Here is a 19,934-nt window from a genome sequence, read left to right on the forward strand (position 1 = left end):
GGGTTCCTTTTTCTCCACACCCTCTCCAACATTTGTCACTTTTTGTTTTGGTTATTTTTGCCGTTCTAACAGGTATAAGGTGATATCTTAGTGTAGTTTTGATTTGCATTTCCCTGATGATTAGTGATGATGAGCATCTTTTCATGTGTCTATTGGCCACCCATATATCTTCTTTGGAGAAATGTCTGTTCATGTCCCCTGCCCATTTTTTGATCGGGTTGTTTGATTTTTTGTTGTTGAGCTGTGTGAGTTCTTTATATATTGTGGAGATTAACCCTTTGTCGGATAAATAACTTGTAAATATTTTTTCCCAACTAGTGGGTTGCTTTTTTGTTTCAATCCTGTTTCCCCTTGCCTTGAAGGAGCTTTTTAGTCTGATGAAGTCCCATTTATTTATTCTTTGTACTGTTTCCCTTGTCTGAGGAGTTATGGTGTCCAAAAAGATCCTTTTGATACTGATGTCAAAGAGTGTGCTGCCTATATTTCTCCACCAGATTTTTAAGGCAGTATCATCCTCAGTATTCTTCCAAGTTAAAGAATAAAAATATGTGATATTCTGAGAATGTGAAAATTCTTACTTGGGAAGCAAATGCCATAACATAGCCAATGCACATCTTAATAGTCACTCGTTAGGCAGTATTTTGAATTGCAGTTGAAATGAATAAGCAAGAAAGGCAACCAATGAAGAGTTCAAATTATCGATTTAAAATTACAAAGAAAGGAGGAAGGAAAGAGGGAAAAGAAGTAGGAAGGAAAGGAGGAAGGAAGGAAGGAGGGAAAGAGAGAAGGAAGAAAGGAGAGAGAAAGAGAGAAGCACCTAGAAGTCCATTCGAATGCTTAAATACATTATGCCACCACCCTCTGTGTGAATGGCGTCGTTTCAGCTTGGGCTCATTCACTGATGTGTTACTAGAAGGGTTTTCTTAACCCTCACCTAGAATGTGCTACCCCGCCCAGGATCCCAAGGATGGCAAGAGAGAGAGCAGAGATCCAACTGTTCTTAAAAGTTGTAACTCGTGATGGGAAGTTCTTTTAATGACGAAGCAATTGACATTTCATTATGTCGAGGAACTTTTTGAGGAAGTCACAAAATCCACGTTTTAAAAATATATTTGCTGTTACACACACACCTACTTTCTAGAATAAAAACCAAAGCCATGTGGGCCTGTCATTTTACTTTCTATATGCTGTAGAATTATATCGTTATGTCAAGATGTTCCATCATCTTGTAAAAGCTTTTATCAGAAACGGGGGAAACCTGATGGTAGAATTTAAGACGTCTAAATTCTGAAAGTAGTATTATTTTAAATCTTTTTAAAAACATCAGATGTTGATTTGGTTTAATCCTTGAAGCTTTTCCTTTAAAAAGCTGATTTACAGGAAACCGTACTAGTGAGTTTCACTTTTGGTTTCGTTTATATACATTTTTCTTCCAAGAACGCAAGATCCGCTTACTTCTCAAAAGAAGTGCAGGGAAAGATACTTCCACTTCTGACAAGTGGGTTACCGGGGCAGTCTAGTTGTTTTTGAAGAAGAGCTGACCCAGAGAAGTCTTTCCCTGCAGATGGGCGGGGACCTCACTCCCGCTCCACCCCTTCTTGCCGCCCACTCAAAGCGACCCTTTCTGGACTGGATGCGCCGCCCGCAGTCTTCGCAGCTGGGTGCAGCGTCCCGGGTCTCCCCGCTCGCCACGAGTCTCCCCGCCGGCAGGTAGGGAGCTTTCTTCCCCGCAGGTCGCCCCCTGGCCATCTCGCTCGGCGTTTAAAAACGGACGGTCTATAGACCCTTTCTTTGGGGTGGAGAGAAGAGGAGGGAAAGGGGAAGCGCCATGGTTTAGGGGGCAGTGGAGCTGTCAAGATTAATAAGAACAGGTAACATGTTTGGCCTTTCACCAGGTGAGATTCAGTTTTGCTTAATGTCAGTCTTGTAAGTATATGTTTCTGCGCGTTCATGAATATGGTCCTGAGGTAGGTAGCCGAGTCTAGAGGGAAATTCTTAGGCTGGAGGTCAGGACACCTGGGTCCTGGTCCACCATCAGCCACTCACTAGCAGTTTGTTCTGGGTGAGATATCCCACCTGCAGCATCTCCTAAGGTCCCTTCCTGGTGTAAGATCCAGGATACCAGAACCTGAGTTCTTTGCTCTGTCTGCTCTGAGGACCTAAAGGAGTCCTGAAAGAGGAGGAGAGGAGCCTAAGAAAAAAATGTTAAAACATTTCTTAGACACATTGACTTTGGTCTATGTCAAAGTTCAGTTTGGGTTTGCCTTATAACACAGGGAATACTTTAAGTACCGATGTTCTGCCTTGTTTTTTGCACCTAAAAAATATATGTACTATGGATCATTTTCTATGGATTAAATAGCCTTCTGAAATGTGATTTTTCCTTAATGGCTGTATTTCATCATGCAGAGTAACCAAGCAAAATTAACCCCCATGCTGAGCATAAAGGTTATTTATAGTGGTTTACTGTTTTAGCCATTCACTGAACATCATGGTATATAACTCTCTGGGACATTGCTAATTATTTCCTTCAAGTAAACGCTTGGAATTGTAACTCGTTAGTCAAAGAGTCTGAATATTTTAAAGGCCTTTTGATGTAAATTGAACATTGCTTTCCAGAAAGGCTGTACCAGTTCACATTGACAATTGCCAGCAGTTTTTAAGAAAAACTATGATACTCTGAGGAAAAAATTAGCCTTTTTTGGTGAAGGGGGTAGACAGAGGTTGCAGGACAGCAGTTAGAGTGTGGTCTTAAAGGAGGTCACAGAAATACTGTAGGGAACTGAAGCCACACCTGGCAAACGTACAAGCATGTCTTGGGGTCACTAAAGTCACCCAAATGGAGTTTGGGAACAGGGTTTAGTTGAGTTTCATAGAGTTTGATAGTTTAGTAGAGGTTTAATAGATCAACTCTCCTGATCTATTAATGAGGTGGGTTTTCAGCTCACTTGGAGACACGTCGTCAAACTCTTGGAATTTGTGTGTGTGTGTGAAAATCAAATCATAGTTCATGTACATCAGGTAAAAATAAAAGGAGACCCTAAACCAACAGATATCAAGACACTCCTTGCTCCTACTTTTGAGAAACAAAGCTTAAATTATTTCCCCTGTTTCTTCATGCTACCCTTGGGAGGTAGAGAAGTAGTGTCAGTTTCATAGTATTATACTGGTTTCCCCCAGGGACAAACCTGCTTCCCCATCCTGAATGAACCATCACTTCTTCCCTAGTTCACATTTCCTTGCTCTTTGAATGTCTCAGTTCTTTCTGGGAATTCAGCTATACCGTCAGAGTTTCTTACCTGAAGAAGATGTCATTATTCTTCTCTTAGACCAGCTGTCCTGTTGTGGGGTTTAGAGGTCAAAGACCATGTTTATGCACATGGTCTGTCTTCCCCCTTTTGGTCTTCCGCTGATGACAGTTACAATCCAAGGGAATGGAGCCTTGGAAGAGGAAGTATAATAAACAGTTAGGTAAATATCAGATCTAATCCATCACCTTCCAGTAAATCTTTACTACTCCTAAAATTTTCAACCAAATTTGTTAAAGATAGAAACTCCACCAGAATATGCCATAAACATTGGCAAAATTCGTTGTAATCCATGAGTGGATTTAACGTCTCTCTGTTTTACTGAACAGTTCTTTGCTTGGAGTTAGGGGTATTTTAACTTTTCTTCTGCCCAATATGTATATTTGTGTTAATAATATCACATTAGAATTTTATACTTGTAGTATAATCAACTTTGACCCAAAGAAAGGACAGCTGGATAGCTGCTGCGACAGCCTCATTTCCACAAGCTTTGTGTTCTCACAGGCCTGAATACCATCCCTGTTCCCATCTACAGGGCAGACAGGAAGGCGAGAAATAAGGATTATGCGCCTCACACCAGCAGGAGGAGGATGATTTGTTTTATTTTATCCTTTTTGTATATGTATATGAACATGAAGGATTTCTACAGGTTGATAAGAAACCAGTAAGATAAATAGGGCGAAAAATGATCAGATAATTCACAAAAGAACTAAAACAATCAACAAACCTGAGAAAAATTCAAGTTGTACTTTTCAATAACCAAATTAGAATAGTTTTAAAACAGCACCCAGTGCTGGGTGAAGATACAATGTAACTGGTACCAATTATCCACATGTGTCAAGAATAAGGAAAATGTTATTTCTCCTTGATCAATAATTCCACTTGGGAATCTATCCTTAGGGCCTAGCGTGGGGCCTGGCACACAGTAGACGCTTAACAAATATTTGCTGAATGCACAAATACTTCTGATATTTTTAAAATTGGAAGCAATCTTATACTTAACAATAGAGGAATTGAAGATGACGGCACCACTAAATAAGATAGTTATGAATGTCATGCAGTAATATGGAAAATATCTATGTCATTATATTAAATGAAAAAATGAGTGTTGAATGTATGATAAAGTTATAATTACTTTTTCAAAGATTCATAGGGGAAAAGACTAGAAGAAAAATATATACTAAAATGCTCACAGTGATTGCAAGGTTTCTCAGCCTTGGCACTTTTGATGTTTTGGGCCAGACATGGCTTTGCTGTGGGGTTTTCCTGTCCATCACAGGATATTTAGCAGCTACCCTGACCTTTACGACCTTTACACTCCTCCCCCTCAGCCCGTTTTGACAACCAAAAATGTTTCCAGGAGTTACCTGGGTTAAAGTGGTAGAATAGTGGGCAATTTTCCCCTTCTCTTCTCATTTTCTGTAGTATGGTTATATTACTCTAATAATGAAGAAAAAGTTAAAAATAAACAAATGTCATTATTCTACCTCAGTTAGAAGGTTCTGGGGTTCTTTCCATTATGCTGCTCTATCTGCCAAACACTGTGCAGCTTGGCAAGGTGAAATGGTGCATTAATTTTGTTTTTATTTTTTCTAATAATAAAAGTAAGACATATTCATTCACTTGAAAATTTGGACACAGAAAAACACCAAAGAAATCATTCACAATCTCGTCTCCCTTTTTTTCCCTTTTCTCCCCTCCTTTCTTCCTTTTAAAAACTTTAAAGAGGTGAATACCTGCCTATCCTCCCTCTAATTTTACTGCTAGAGTTAATCACTGTCAGCATCTTGGTATGGATTTTCCTAGACATTTTCTACATTTAAACACACACACATACACACAGAGGTTTTTTTTGTTTGTTTTTAACAAAAGTGGATTTCTTTTGTTAAAAACAGCTACATATGCTGTTCTGCAGCTTACTTTCTACATCTGGGCAAAATCAATACATCTACATGTACTTAATTCTGTCCTTAATGGTATTACATTGTATGAATATACCAAAATTTATTTAACTACTTAAGCTGTCTAGGTAGTCCCAGTTTGAGGCTAGTATTACCAATGCCATCCCTTTACATATACTGTGTTATATATTTTTGTTTTTGGAGGATATACTTCTAGGAGAGGAAGTGAAAGCTCATATGACATACACATTTAAATTTTTAATAGAGGTTACCAAATTGTGCTCCAAAAAGTTTATACAACTTCACATTCCTATCATGAGTGGATGAGAAAACCCATTTGTTCATATCCTCAAAAACACTAAATATTAGGAATCTTTATAATTTTGGTCAAGCTAATAGGTGAAAAATGGTATCTCCTGTCTTAAATTTATACTTTTTTTATCGGTGAGATTGAGCATCCTTTCCTATATTTAGAAGTCATTTGTATTTCTTATTCTCTGAACTGTATGTTGGAATCTTTATACTCGTTTTCCTTTTGGGTTGTGTGTAGTTTCCTTGTTGATTTATTGATTTTTGGGAGCTATTTATATATTAGGAACATTAATCTTCTGCTTTATATAGGTGTCGCATTGATTACTTGGTCAATTGTGAGTTTTTGTATGTATACAGAGCTCAAAGAGACTCTAAGAGAGAAAATTGACTTTATTCTCAAAGGGCATAAATGTATGTATAACACAAGAGAGAAAATGTTGTTACGTAAACAGAAAGGCTGAAATAACAGTACGAACCTTCTTTATTTACTCCCCTGCTCGAATATAAGCTCCAAGAGGAGAATGATTTTTCTTTCCTCTTCACTGCTGTATCCCCAGCGCCTAAAATAGTGCCTGGTGCAGAGGAGATGCTCAATCAATGTTTGCTGAGTGAAAGAACTGGTAGAATTTCAAGCCGGATGACAAAATGAAGAATAGAATCTAGGCAGACACCCCTGAAAGAGTGGCTGTGAGTCATTCACATCTGAGTATGAATTGGTCAAATCCAGCTGTTTCTCCTTCTCACTCCCCCTGCTGTTAGTGGAATCAGTTTATTGAGGGAACAGGATTTATAATTTAGAATAAGTGAAGGACAGAGAGTAGATTTTTCAAGGATGGCACCTGGGGGAGAACTGGCATGGTTGGGGTAGTGATGTGGAAGACTTGAATAGTTAAAGGGTAAGATGAAAGTATTCAGCTCCTGGGGGGAAAAAAGAAGCATTAAGGGGTGGGAGATGTGGAAGTCGTATTCTCTTTGCTTTGACATTTAGCACAGGACAGGTTTGGATTTCTAGATATGTTACACTGCAGAAAAGACACGAAGTAGTTGAGAGCATTTTGGTGCAATATTTTCTTCTTGGCTTCTTTTGAGTCTAGACTATAAGATTTTTTCAGGGCTTGTAATTAAATTTAAAAATTCTCATCATAGTAGCTTTTTTTCATTTGGCTTTATATGGCTCTGGGATATTAAGTGACAGTATTACTTAGTAATCCTTATTACTTAGTATCCTAAATTCCCTATTGCATTTCCACACTTACAGATCAGTCATTATCTGGTTATCAGAAGACTATTTCAATTAGAACTACCAAGTCCCGTAATCTCTGGGTATTCAATTATTGAGTAAAGAAGTTTTCTTTTTGTGTTTTCCATAATTAGGTCATTCCAGAAAGATGAGGATAGTTAGTGTCTTTACATTCATGGCCTACTGTCATTTGCTGAAAGGTAAGACACCAAATCCTTTCATTAGGTTCTATATTTTAAATATTTTAACCATAAGTTAAAATGGATGTGATAAAAATGGGTGTAACTTTTTATAGAGAGGACATTCTATTTTTCCTTCTTTATTTCATAAACCCATGTCATTGGACAAAGATATAGGGAATATAGACAAACTGAAAGAGACAAAAGTAACCCATTATCCATTTATCCATTACCCATTACCCATTTCCCAGGGATAATTACTGAAACTATCTGGGGAAATGGCCTGTATGAAAATTTTATTAGTTTGTTTTAAATAAGGGCAGGATCATTCTGAGTGAAGGTGTTGCTCTGTGACCTGCTTTTCCCAATGAGTATATGCTAAGGAAGAAATACAGTGTACATGGAAAGTGTCAGGGTAACACAGTACTGGCATCATCCTGAGACCATTCCTAAATCTCCATACCCATGTACCGCTGGGCAGACAACTGATCAGGAGTTTAGGCCAGTAAGAAGGGAGGACTATTGAAATCTACCATTCAGACTATGTAGAAGGCAAATAGATGTCCAGTCAAAGGACATTCTGGGGATGTCCACATGAAACAAAATTTCCCTGGTTATAAGTACCCCATTGCCATATAATATTTCTACAGTAATGTATGTTTATGAATTTTGGGACAATGACTTGTTTAGCTAATTTTGTTATTCTAATTCAGGGATGAGATACAGTATCCCAAAACATATTTTAAGCCCACTGGATAAAATATGTATTTTAGAGAAGTACTTAAACATAATTATCACGAGTGATCAGATAAATTGTTTGTAGTCCCTGCACTAATCTGTAGATTTTTTGAAGAATTTTCCACCTTCTGAAGATTGGTCATCTTTCTTTTCAGCATTTACTATCACAGTTACCAAGGACCTGTATGTGGTAGACTATGGCAGCAATGTGACAATAGAATGCAAATTCCCAGTAGAAGAACCATTAAACCTGGCTGCATTAATTGTCTACTGGGAAATGGAGAATAAGAAAATTATTCAATTTGTGAATGGGGAGGAAGACCCGAAGGTTCAGCACAGTAGCTACAGCCAGAGGGCCCGGCTGTTGAAGGACCAGCTCTTCTTGGGAAAGGCCGCACTTCAGATCACAGATGTGAAATTGCAGGATGCAGGGGTTTACTGCTGCTTGATCAGCTATGGTGGTGCTGACTACAAGCGGATTACTTTGAAAGTCAATGGTAAGAATTATTATAGATAAAGAGGCCCAAACGTTATTAAAACCATATCCCAATGTTGACAACTTTTCATTCTTGGAAGCCCAGCTTACTTTCCACAGCAGCTGTCTGTTCATTCATTCATTCACACACTCATCCAATGAGCATATCCTATTTGACCGTCCTTGGAGAGCCAGAGCCAAACCTGACAGAGCCAAGTTCCACAGCATGTTCAGTTTTCCTAAAAATAAGTTCCTAGTCTTTACCTTTTTGTTATAAAAGTAATACGTGTACTCGCAAATAATTCAGACACTATGGAAGGGAGTAAAATGAATTACAAAAGTGTCCCCCTCCCTTCACCACCATCTTCCATGGCATGCAAAGATAGTAACCACTATTTGTGTGTCCCTATAGGAATTTTTTTATTCATCATTTTTTAATTTTATTAGGTCTACTAGCGTTTTCCTTCCTTTGAACCTCTCTATGTCAAACCCAAATAAATGTATTAAAAACAAACCCCATTGTAAGGTTCACATACAAAAAGACTTGAAGTCAATCTTTGATGGCGAAAAATAATCATGTCAAGTATACAGGTAATTATTCTTCCTCAGAGACAGCGTAAACTATGCTCACTGGGCATACATTCAATTTGAAAAATCTATACCAATCTTATCTTGGAGTGTTGAAGAGGAACTATGAGTGTCAGATTCCCGGGTACTGACCCACAAATGTGTCATCAGGTCACTTCGTTCAAAGTTTTGGGTTGTCACCAGCTATGTAAAGGAAAACACCTCAGCTGACCACCTCTGCTTTCACTGTTAAGATTCACAGAATTGAGAGCTGTAAGGATCCCAGGCAAGAGCAGCTAATTCAAATGCCCAAAGAACAGAAATCCCCCCAAAGGATCTTCTGCTCACATATTTGCTGCAATGACACTCCTCTCATTTGAACCTGTCTTCCATAGTCTGTTGAAATTACTTTCTGATATTGAGCTGAAATCTGCGTTCTCTAGTCATAGTTTTCGGATTATCTGCCTGCTTCTTTTGTTTGCATAATAACCTTTTACTATATGATTAGAATTAAATTATCATCGCTTGGTTTTTCCATTCCTGGCCTAACTACCATCTATCTGAAGGTCAATTAATATAAGTAGAAAAAGTTAACATTTATCCGAAATGGATAACTGATCACTATAAAATCAAAATTATATAGGAATTAGGAGAAATACATCTATTTTATGGTACATTATTGGGTCTCTGATTCTGGCTCAATTAATGCTACTGTTGTCAAGAAAATGTCACTTGTGAAGTAGATTTAATTTTAATTTTATTTTACCATATATTTCTTTAGAACAATGATATTCATGAAAGTAAGCTGGTAGGATCCCAAGTTGGGATTTTCAACTTTTCTTCAGTCCGTCAGCAAATATGAAACACCTACTGTGTTTCAAGGATTAAACAAATTGTCAAGACTTAGCCCTATCAACAGCCAACATTGCCAGATCTGGGGTGGGGAGAAAGAGCGTAAGTCTGACAGGTAGAAGGAAGGATAGAGTGTATAAGTTTTTGCTTCTAGAAAAGGTTTCTCATCAGCCTATAAGGAGTATGCAGACAGTGGGACAGCTGTCCCTGTAGTGAGGAAGGGTGTCCTTCCAGTTCATCTGGGCTCTGTAATGTTCCTTGTGGATCTGCTATTTCCTTTGCTTGGTTCAACACAATAGGAAACCTTCTGGTACTGATGATTTTTCCAGGGAGGGGTCTCTGATGGAGCAAAACAGATGACCAGTGAGATCGAGGATCTGATTTGTTTGACCATTCCATTTTGTATTATAAATTACTAAATTGGCATCCTAGTCCCAATCCATCTTGTTGTCATTTGCATGTAGTGACCTTGGAGGTTGAGTTGAGCTGCACTGAGAGCAAGCCAGCCACAAAGCTTCAATTGCCTTAAGGCAGTGTCACCAGCACAAGTTTGTTGGCCTGCTTACATGAGCTTTACAACTCAGGGAAGTAGAACTCCTGAGTCACCTCCATATGAAAATGATTTTACAGTAATGCTGTCAGGCTTCTCTTCCCATCACTGCAGACTTGTGGTAACACAGCTTCCCCATAGGGAATTTACTCACCATGGGATTTTAAAGGTGAAGCATTTCAAAACTGAAATTAGAAAGAGTTGGTTTTGGGTTAACTCAATTATTATTATCACTTTGAGTGTTATTGCACCTTTCTTGTTTGTTAGTTTAAATATTAGACTCTCAAACATCTAACTTTCCATTAAAAATATTGTTTTCCCTTAATCGTTGAACCCAATAGCAGGGAAAATGAAGTGCGCATTTATACTTTCAAGATCTTAAATGGGATTAGTCAACTAAAAGAACAAAGTGTTGCATAGTTATCTTGATAAATCTAATTCATTCGTGGGAACCAAGGATTAAATGCTATCTTTCCCCACCAACCCCATCTCTCCCCCAGCCAGCCCTGTTTAAGTTTTCTCTGTAGCATTTATCACCATCTGATATATCATGTAACATATCATATAAATGTACTTATCTATTTTGTTTATAGTATCTCTCCTCCTTCTAGAATATATAGTCCACAAAGGTAGGAATTTTGGTCTGTTTTATTCATTGCTGTATCCCTAGGGCTTGGCATATGAGAGTAGTAATGTAACAAGAGCAAACAAAAATATTTGTTGAATGAGTGAATGAGTGCATGAAATATTTCCTCAAATAGGATAAGCCTAAAACTTTTGAAACATGAACAGGTTTGGATATGTGAAAATTTATTTCCAAGACAGTTCATCAGGAACTGTCAGTACTTTCTAAAGAATACCACATGAGTGCACGTAAGTGGTAGGAGTCAGAGGAGGAGGAGCAGCTCTAGTGTAATAGTAGTAGTCATGAACACTCATCATTATGTGCCAGGACCTGTCCTAAGCACTTTGCCTGTATTAACTCATTTAAGCCTCAATTGACTCTATGTAGTAGGGACTTTATCATATCCAAGGTGCATGTTTTTCTCATTTTACTATCTCTGAAATCTGAGTGTGTCTTTAACTAGGTGGCATCTTAGATTCAATGAAATGTGGCGTTATTCCCATTGTATGGATGAAAAGACTGAGATCTAAAGAATTAAGTGATTTACTCAAGTTCGCTCAGCTGTTAAGCCAGGTTCTAAACTCAAGCAATCCGGCTCTGAAGTCTGCCCTTAACAACCAGGTTTTACTGCCTGTATTTGTACCTCTGGAGTGTGTATTGAATTGTATATTGACTTCAAAACTACCGTGAACTTTTCGTGGTCTTGATGTGACTATAAAACTTAACTGAGAAAGGTACAGACTTAAATAAATGGATGGACATATTTGGATAGAAAGACTACTGGCTTAAAGATGACAGTTCTCTTTAAATTCATCTATATATTTACTCTGAGCCCAAAGAAAATGGCAATATGATTTTTATAGCAAGATAGTTGTTCCTTTGAGCCCAAACTTGGCCCAAAGGTGAATAGAAGAATTGAGGCAGAGCTAACAAGGGTTCTCCACTGCTAGGACATCTGAACATTAAGCTTATTTCTGAGAACCAGCCTGGACTGATATCCTTTCTAATGTGGATAACACCAAGCCACATGTCTTGTTCCGTGCTAAGTGAAAGCCCTGATTTTTCTTTTTGCTCATAACCTAGCCCCATACCGCAAAATCAACCAGAGAATTTCTGTGGATCCGGTCACCTCTGAACATGAACTAACATGTCAGGCTGAGGGTTACCCCGAGGCTGAAGTCATCTGGACAAGCAGTGACCACCGAGTCCACAGTGGCAAAACCACCATCACCAATTCTGAGAGGGAGGAGAAGCTTTTCAATGTCACCAGCACACTGAGAATCAACGCAACAGCTAACGAGATTTTCTACTGCACTTTTCGGAGATCAGGTCTTGAGGAAAACAGTACAGCTGAGCTGGTCATCCCAGGTAATATTCTGAATGCCTTATTCAAATATGCCTAGTGTTGTCTCATGGCACCTAACGTGATGCCTAATCATCACAGGCATGCATTGTTTAGTGAATAAATGAATGAATGAATAACACTATATTTACAAAATGCACCTTGCTTACTCACCTCCATTCATCCAAGTCATATTGCTATTTAATAAACATTCAGCAAATATTTATTGAATATGCTCTATGTACCAGGCATTGGGGGCTCACGGAAGAATAAGACACCATTCACACTCTCCAGGAAACAGACAAGAAGACAGACACTCTTGTTCTATGTAGGAAATGCTCTTATGGCTGGGGGATCTGGCGGAGCACCCGAGAGGAAGCCTCAACCCAGGCCGGGTTTCAGGAATCGAAATCCAAGCACACCAGAGCTGCTCCTTTCTTTCCGGGGTTTCTGTGACAGGAAGCAAGTGGAATGTACTGTTCTATCTTATTACAAATGGGAGAGATCCTTCCTCCCCATCTGCCTCCCCCAGGGTAGTCTGTGACCTTTCAACTCAAGGCAGTCTGCTCGGGGCACAGGACATAAGGCCGTGTGTCCCTGAGCAAGCCACTCCACTTCTGCATGTTCCACTTTCCCTATATGGTTATAACCTATCGAGCAAGGTTATCATAGGGATAAATGAGCTACGGTGTATGAAAATGATTTGAGACTCTTACCTGCACTCCATCAACTATTTTTTGTCTCACTGCCCTACAGAAGTGGGTAAGGCAGGATACAGAGTCTGACTAGAAGCTCAGACCTTTAAAGAAAGTGAGGTGGGCGAGCGTGATGTTTAACATAAACCCAGAGGTGTTCAGAGAAGCCCTTCCTACCTCCCCCTCCCCCACTAGATGTTGCTAGTAAAGCTTCAGGGACTTCAGAGTAACTAAAACTGAAAAATAGAGTAGAAAAGTCAAACAATAGGAAAAGACAATCCAGGATGGTCCTATGAATAAAAAGAGCAAAAAAAGTTAGAAAATTCTAGAGATGCTCTTACTGGGGTATAAGGCACTTTGGTAGGAGCTGCGTTAGTGGGTTCCGGCCATTTAAAAGCTGTTTTATGACAATTTATTTGTGGGAAGACCTAGGGCAACTCACCTAACTTCTTGGAGTCTGTTTCCTTTTCTGCAACCTGGGGATTTTTTTCATACCTGGCACTCCTGACTTACAAAGTTCTCGAGGCTCAAATAAAATACATATGAACAGGAGTTGTAAATGGTAAGCTACCAGACAAAGGCTCGCTGCTGTTGTGGCTTTAAAGCTTGTCAGGGATCATGACTAATGCTAGCAATCTCTGAGCATCATGTGCCTGCGACCCCTTTTCTTCCTGCGTGGGACCACAGACAGAGAGATTAGTGAGAGATACCAGTGACTAGATGTCCCAAGATGTTCAAACTGTGGAGAAAGAAAAGAAAGCAAACATTGATCCCTGATCATGACCACAGATGTGGGGAGGAAGGAGCTCATTGGCAGTTCCAGTTGGCCTTCATGTTCCATCTTTGCCGTGTTCACTAGGCTGCTAGCTTCTATAAAAATGCAAGAGGAAGTGAAATAATCAAGGCTGCCATTTAGTATTGAGGAGCCATTCCCTGTGGTACTATGTTAGGCACTTTACAGACATTAGCCTCACAAAACTTATTATAATTTTCATTTTATAGTCTTGTTAAAGGACTTGCCAGAGATCAAAAGCTAGTGAGTGGCAGCGGAATTTAACCCTAGGTCCATCTGTCCAAAGCCTGGGCTTCTTCCACTTTTCCATGCTGTTCCCATATTCGTATTAGAGGTATCTCACCATTCCAGCCACTCGCTGGCCAGAAACTTTTGGTATTTAAGAAAACTAATCTAAAGCTAACCTAAATTAAACTGCAAAGGTGGTTATTTTCTGACCCTTTCCCATCAAAATTTTATCCTTAGTCAGTTTCTTTTTGTTTTGTTTTGTTTTTCAGAACCACTTATAGTTCCGGCAAATAAGAGAACTCACTTGGCAATTCTGGGCGTCATCCCGTTGTTACTTGTAGCCCTGACAATCATCATCTGTTTAAAAAGACATGGTATTTCCTTTATTGCAATGGTCTCCAATGGGGATGTGGGGAAGTATGGGGGGAGCTGTTGTCACAATGGCACTTAGGAGGCAGAATCAGGAATGCTGCATCTCCTGTAATGTGCAGAACAGTCCCACATAACAGGAAACTGTCCTGCCCAAAATGCTAGTGTGCCCCTACAAGGAAACACTGATTTGCAAAATGCTGCCTTCCTATTAGCCTCCCCTTCCAGGGCCAACTTTCAATTATGCAAAGTAGGTTTTAGTTATGCTTCGGTGTGAAACTGTGCGTCACCTCTTCCTCAGTCCTGCTCATTTCGCTGTTCTGCGGCATCTCTTGTCTTGGAGGGGGGCACTGAACACTGTAGTTGTATTTCCGGGAGGGTGAGAGTTGGATCATGGCTGCAGGGAAACCTGACTTTACCTTGCAAGATGGCACAAAGACAGTCCACTGTTCACTAGCAGCAATTATAGTGAAGCTGAGCAGGATTGCTGGGCGAAGATCACGTGTACAGGTGTGAGGGTGGGGGAATGGGTGTGTCTGAAGGAGGCAGAAGACTATGCATCATACGCTTTCTTTCTATCATGCAAATCACCATAGACTACATGAGAGAAAAAGCTAAAATGCCTGTTGTTTTTGGATGCATTTGAATCTTGCATTTGTTGAGCTGTTATATTGAGCTGGTTTCTGGCACCTAAGTAATAAAAATAGTTCCTTCTGTAGAGCTGTAAAACTTTTACCATAGAGTGTTTTACAAAATTTCTGAGAGTGTGAGATAGTTTTCTAAATAATTTGCATGTTTATCTCTCTATTTACCCATGGGAACAATTAAAATGCAGGAAAATGAGTCTATGCAAATAATTTCCTCCCATTTTAAGATGATTTAGACTAAACATTTCCCCAGTACTTTGAGATGTATACAAAGGGATCCAGTGATGATCTGCCTGTAGAGTTATCTGATGTCAAATAAGGAAGTGGAAAATGGAAGGGAATTCCAGCAGTCGCTGAGAAATTCCCCACAACCCTTTAAGAGGGTGGGCAGATCTGGGAAAGTGATGTAATTGAGGGAGTAGAGGTCAGCTGTTTCTAGAGAATGAGTACTTAGAACTGAGACAGCTAGAATATAAGGATCAAGTTTCAATGACAGGAAGATTCTGAGATGGAGTTAGTTTGTCCAAGAAAGTGACTGTTGCCAACTTGGATTTTGAATATTTCCCTGTGAAAAATAGTTAGTTGGCATTAGGAATGACTAGAAAACCAATAAATAATAAAGTACCTCAGAATATGGTCCATCTCTGAGGGAAGGATGGAAAATAAAAGTCTATGCTCCTAAGGAAAATATAGGAGCAAAAAGCACGTGTCCTAAACTGATGAATCAACCTCGGGGGTTGGGACCCATGGAATAAGGAAGTCTACAGATTTCCTAGGGAATTAAAAATGTTTCGTAGGAATTTAAACTTGAGTCACTGTGTGGGATATAGAGTTGTGTTATCTGGGAATAAAAGTGATTTTTTTTCTTTCAAGTGAGAATGATGGATGTGGAAAAATGTGTCACCCGAGATACGAACTCAAGGAAACAAAATGGTAAGAATATTAGCTGGGATCGGGAAGTTAAAGAAAAAGGAAACAGAAGGTTAAAATAATAACAGGGAGAAAGCTGTCAGCCATAACCTCCCCTCCTTTTAAAGAATGCTTGCTGTTGGAACTGCTGGCTCCTCTTTGCCTCCCAGCTCTAATGTAAGAACTCCTCCATGGTCTGAGGAGATTTAGGGGTGGCCCTGGAGAGTAAAGAGTGTGAGCAGCTTTGTGTGGGCGGGGGAGGAAGCTGCTCTCTGCTAGGTTTCTATTGCTCTGCATCCTGACATCTCCCTGCAACAGGGGACCAAGCTGATTTATGTGGTTGGGTGGTAGATAGATAGATGGATAGATGGATAGATGGATAGATAGACGGATGGATGGATGGATGGATGGATGGATGGATAGATAGATAGATAGATGGATAGGTAGATAGTTGTGTGTCAGGCACTGTGTTAACTGCTTAATGTACAGTACCTCATTTAATCCTCCCCCAAATCATAGAGATAAATACTGGTATTATCTCCACTTTATAGTAGGGAAAACAAAGGGTCAGGAAGATAATGTAACTTGCCCAAGAACACATAGTTGGTAAGTGACAAAAATCAGGTTTTAAGGCCTACTAGTTTGACTGTAGAAACTTACTCTTAATTTATCTGCTTAATTCCATTTTGCCACAAGTGTCTGCATTTATAAAAGGTCAGAAAGACCTCATCCCGCTGATTGAACTAAGAAGAAAGTTATATAAAGGCTTTTATATAACTTTATTTAATGTGATTAGAAACCAAACCTCACGATGAATCCAAGTTTAGAGTAGTCTAATTAGCTTAGACCAGCTCAGGCAGGTTTCATTATGTGTCCATAGCACTCAAATGTGTTGTAGAGCTAATTAGTGAATGGTGTTTGGACCACCCTCGGGTGACCAACTGGCCCAATTTGCCTAGGACTAAGGGATTTCTCAGGACATGGAAATTTCAGTTTTAAAAGCAGGACAGTCCTGGCAAACCAGGATGGTTGGTCACCCTTAACATATACGGGTGATTGGGCATAAATATAATCGGCCTCTTTCTCTTATTGCAAACTTATTTTATCATCTAGCAAATATAAGTTATGTTTCTCATTATCACTCTCCAGATACACAATTTGAAGAGACGTAATCCAGCGCTGAAACTTCTGATCTTAAAGCAGGGATTCTCAGCCTGTGGTCTGAGTTCGTCAGAGCTAAGTATGACCAGAAGAATGCAGTGGGCCAGCAGGCTGCAGGTGATGTAGGACTTAAAAGGCCCAAGCACTGAAATGAAAGCTGGGAAAGAAGAGGAGGAGAACAAAGAAGGATGCAGTAGAAAGGGTAGCCTGAAAGGAAGCTTTGGTACTTCAAAATGACTGGCGACTCATCGACGCAGATGAAAGGGAGAAAGGACACTTCTGAATGATGAGCCTCCATGCCAATTGTCCATTGCTCATCCTAGGAAAACAAGTTGAGATTCCCTGATTTAATGGTCAGTTCCTGCAGAAGTGCCCTTTGCCTTCACTCAGTGTCTCAATTTGTCTTCTGTGTGGTCGAAAGACCCAGTGTTACAACAATATTTAAGTAGGTTATTTCTATTTATTTTGAGCCTGTGGGGTCTTGTCATGTGAGTGTGGTTGTGAATGATTTCTTTTGAAGATATGTTTTAGTAGAAGTTAAAATTTTGTCACCAAACTAAACTTACTGCTTAATGGCTTTTGTGTGTCCAGTAAAACGTGTAGTATCTGTAAGGTGCTTGGTATCCTCCATAACCGTTAGTACATAGGAAGCATAGAGAGCAAACCATTGGTTTGTATAGGATATTATCTTGTTTAACTCATTGATACTTAGGTTGACTTGAATAATCTTATTCTCAGACCTCAAGTGTCTCAATAATCTTATTCTCAGACCTCAAGATAAAATATCATGAAACAGTATCTGTTTCATTTAAATAGCTTTACAATTGTGTGGACTCCTACACACATAATCTCATTTAATCCCTGTAACAACTGTGTTGTGGTAAGCACTATTATTATAGCTATTTCACAGCTGAGGGAGCACAGGGATAAACTAAATTGCCCAAGCCGGTGAATAGTGAACCTCAGATTTCCACGACTGTGACCCACTGTCCTCTTAGAAGACAATTTACAGCTGTGTTTTAATTTAAGAAATTCATTCATTCAGCGGACATTTAGAAAGTGCCCGTGCCTGTCAGTCACTGTATCAGGCAGTGAGTCTACAGATGTGAGCAAAATAAAGTACTGCCCCTCAAGGAGCTCATAGTATCATGGGGTGAGCGATAAAAAAAATTTATTATTATAATTTAGTGCAGTGTCATAGCATAAGGTGTTGGAGGAGAATGATGGTGTGAGGAAGAAAGTCTAGAAATGCTGCCAAAAGGAGGGGACGTGCTGGGTGGCCAGTCAATGTGTTCCGGGACAGTTGAAAATACTTAAACACTTTAATAACCAAATCAATTTTAGTTTATTTTAGTTTAGAAGTCAGTATTTTTAAAAACTATGGAAAACAACTCTTGAATTCTTTTTCTATCATTTTGTTTACCCCTGATTTATTTGCCTTTGCCGTGTCATCTGATGCTCACTTATATTATATCTAGTATTGTTTAGCAGTTCTTTCTTTTTTACTTAAATACAATTTAATTTTGAATTCATACCTTTCCATAATTCAGAATTCAAAAGGTCCAATAGGAGACATTAAAAAGTCTCTATTCCATCCTCGTAGTTTCCCTTTCCAGAAGCACCCACTCTTGCCTTTTGTTTATGTATTCTTCTACAGATATTTTATGAATGTATATGGAAATATACGTGAAAGTATATATTTATTTTTTCCTCTTTTTCACAGAGAGGTAACATGTCATGTGCCTGCTGTGCACTTTGCTTTTTTAATTTAATGTATTATTTCTTCTGTAGCAGTTGGAACAAATTTGAATTTCCCAGAGGTCCCAGATGTCTTGTTTGTTTCTAGATCATCTTTTCCATAGCCTCGTGGTATCTTTCGTAAGACTTCACACATGCTAAATACATACTACATCTCCATTTAGGCAACCAGCATTTGTTGAGTACTTTCTCTATAAGTGAGTTTGGATTTGACTTATTTTGTGTTTCTCAAAGCGAGACCCATGGGTTCTCTGGGGTTCACTGAGTCAACCTTATTACTAACTGTGACAGAATCATGTCTGGAACTTGTGTTTTTTTCTGTTTTCTCTTGAGTATAAATTTGACTTTGAATTTGCACTTACAAAATCACATGTTCTTTTTGGAAATTTGAGTAGAGTACCTAGACGCTATGTACCTGTACCAGAAAAGGCCCGTGAGTTGTGCCTGAACCCTTGAGTCCTGCCAGCTCTCATCACTACAAATGCCTCCTAAGATGTTGCTTTCCAAAGCCTTTGAGATTTAGATGCCCTCTCAGGAGGTCCCCAAGTATTCCCTCCCTCTTGGCCGTTTACCTGAATCCATAACAAGGAAAATCTTTGCTTTACTATGTCAAGGCTGAAGAAACAGAATCTTCAACAGAACTCCTTCTGTTATCTTTTTGTACATGTTCATTTGTGCAATATCCCTTGTTTCTGTGTGTGTGTGATAATATCCTTTATTTGTATGAAGTACACATGAGGATTCTGGCTGAGTGAGACATACAGTCTATTTACTCTTATTGCTAAGTCTTAATGCCTTCTCGTGGCGTTGGATTTGTAAAGCACTTTATTCCTTTGTCTTGTGTTTCGTTGTAAATGACATAGGCAGAGATATCTAATTCTGCATTTGATTGTCACTGTTTATGCCTGCATTAATTTAATAAAATATTCTTATTTATTTTGTTCCTCAGTGCATCAGCATGTCCATTTTCTTGTTTTCTACATGTTTTATAAAATCACTCCCAGTTTAACATCCCAGTGGAGACATTTACTTGGAATATCTGCAGCCACTTTCCCAGTTCTTTTTTCATAGCTTCTATGTTTACACAGCACACTCTTGAATCCTATGTGATGAAAAATATCAAAAGGATTATTTTTTTAAACGAGTGGATTGGAAATTTTAATTCTCTCTCATTCGATAGCGTCTTTTAGGCCAACACCAAGAAAAGAGTAAAAATTGTGTCATCCAAATTGAAGATCTGAGGTAGGAGAGTGGGAAAGGAGGAGTGGTCCTCAAGAGAAATATA

The 19,934-nt window shown here is 39.1% G+C and overlaps 1 protein-coding gene across 2 annotated transcripts; it reads left to right on the top strand.

Moving 5' to 3' along the window:
* The first annotated feature begins 1,515 nt into the window (after window positions 1-1,515).
* On the top strand, window positions 1,516-19,597 carry CD274 (CD274 molecule). Of its 2 annotated transcripts, XM_046663702.1 has the most exons (7): window positions 1,516-1,710; window positions 6,896-6,961; window positions 7,834-8,175; window positions 11,831-12,115; window positions 14,075-14,179; window positions 15,695-15,754; window positions 16,880-19,597. In XM_046663702.1, exons 2-7 carry the CDS (start codon window positions 6,910-6,912, stop codon window positions 16,900-16,902), a joined length of 867 nt encoding a protein of 288 aa, XP_046519658.1. In that variant the 5' UTR covers window positions 1,516-1,710; window positions 6,896-6,909; the 3' UTR covers window positions 16,903-19,597. The 2 variants fall into 2 exon arrangements, with proteins under 2 accessions (XP_046519658.1, XP_046519659.1); XM_046663703.1 differs by lacking the exon at window positions 14,075-14,179.
* The last annotated feature ends 337 nt before the right edge of the window (window positions 19,598-19,934 follow it).

This window comes from Equus quagga, chromosome 6 (genome assembly GCF_021613505.1).
Source record: "Equus quagga isolate Etosha38 chromosome 6, UCLA_HA_Equagga_1.0, whole genome shotgun sequence".
In the NCBI taxonomy this organism is placed as follows: Eukaryota; Metazoa; Chordata; class Mammalia; order Perissodactyla; family Equidae; genus Equus; species Equus quagga.

Bases quoted from the DNA above. Each gene is read 5' to 3' on its own strand.
- CD274 (XM_046663702.1), top strand. From the start codon at position 6,910: ATGAGGATAGTTAGTGTCTTTACATTCATGGCCTACTGTCATTTGCTG. The intron at 6,962-7,833 runs GTAAGACACCAA...CTTTCTTTTCAG, and splicing joins CTACTGTCATTTGCTGAAAG to CATTTACTATCACAGTTACC. The intron at 12,116-14,074 runs GTAATATTCTGA...TTTGTTTTTCAG, and splicing joins AGCTGAGCTGGTCATCCCAG to AACCACTTATAGTTCCGGCA.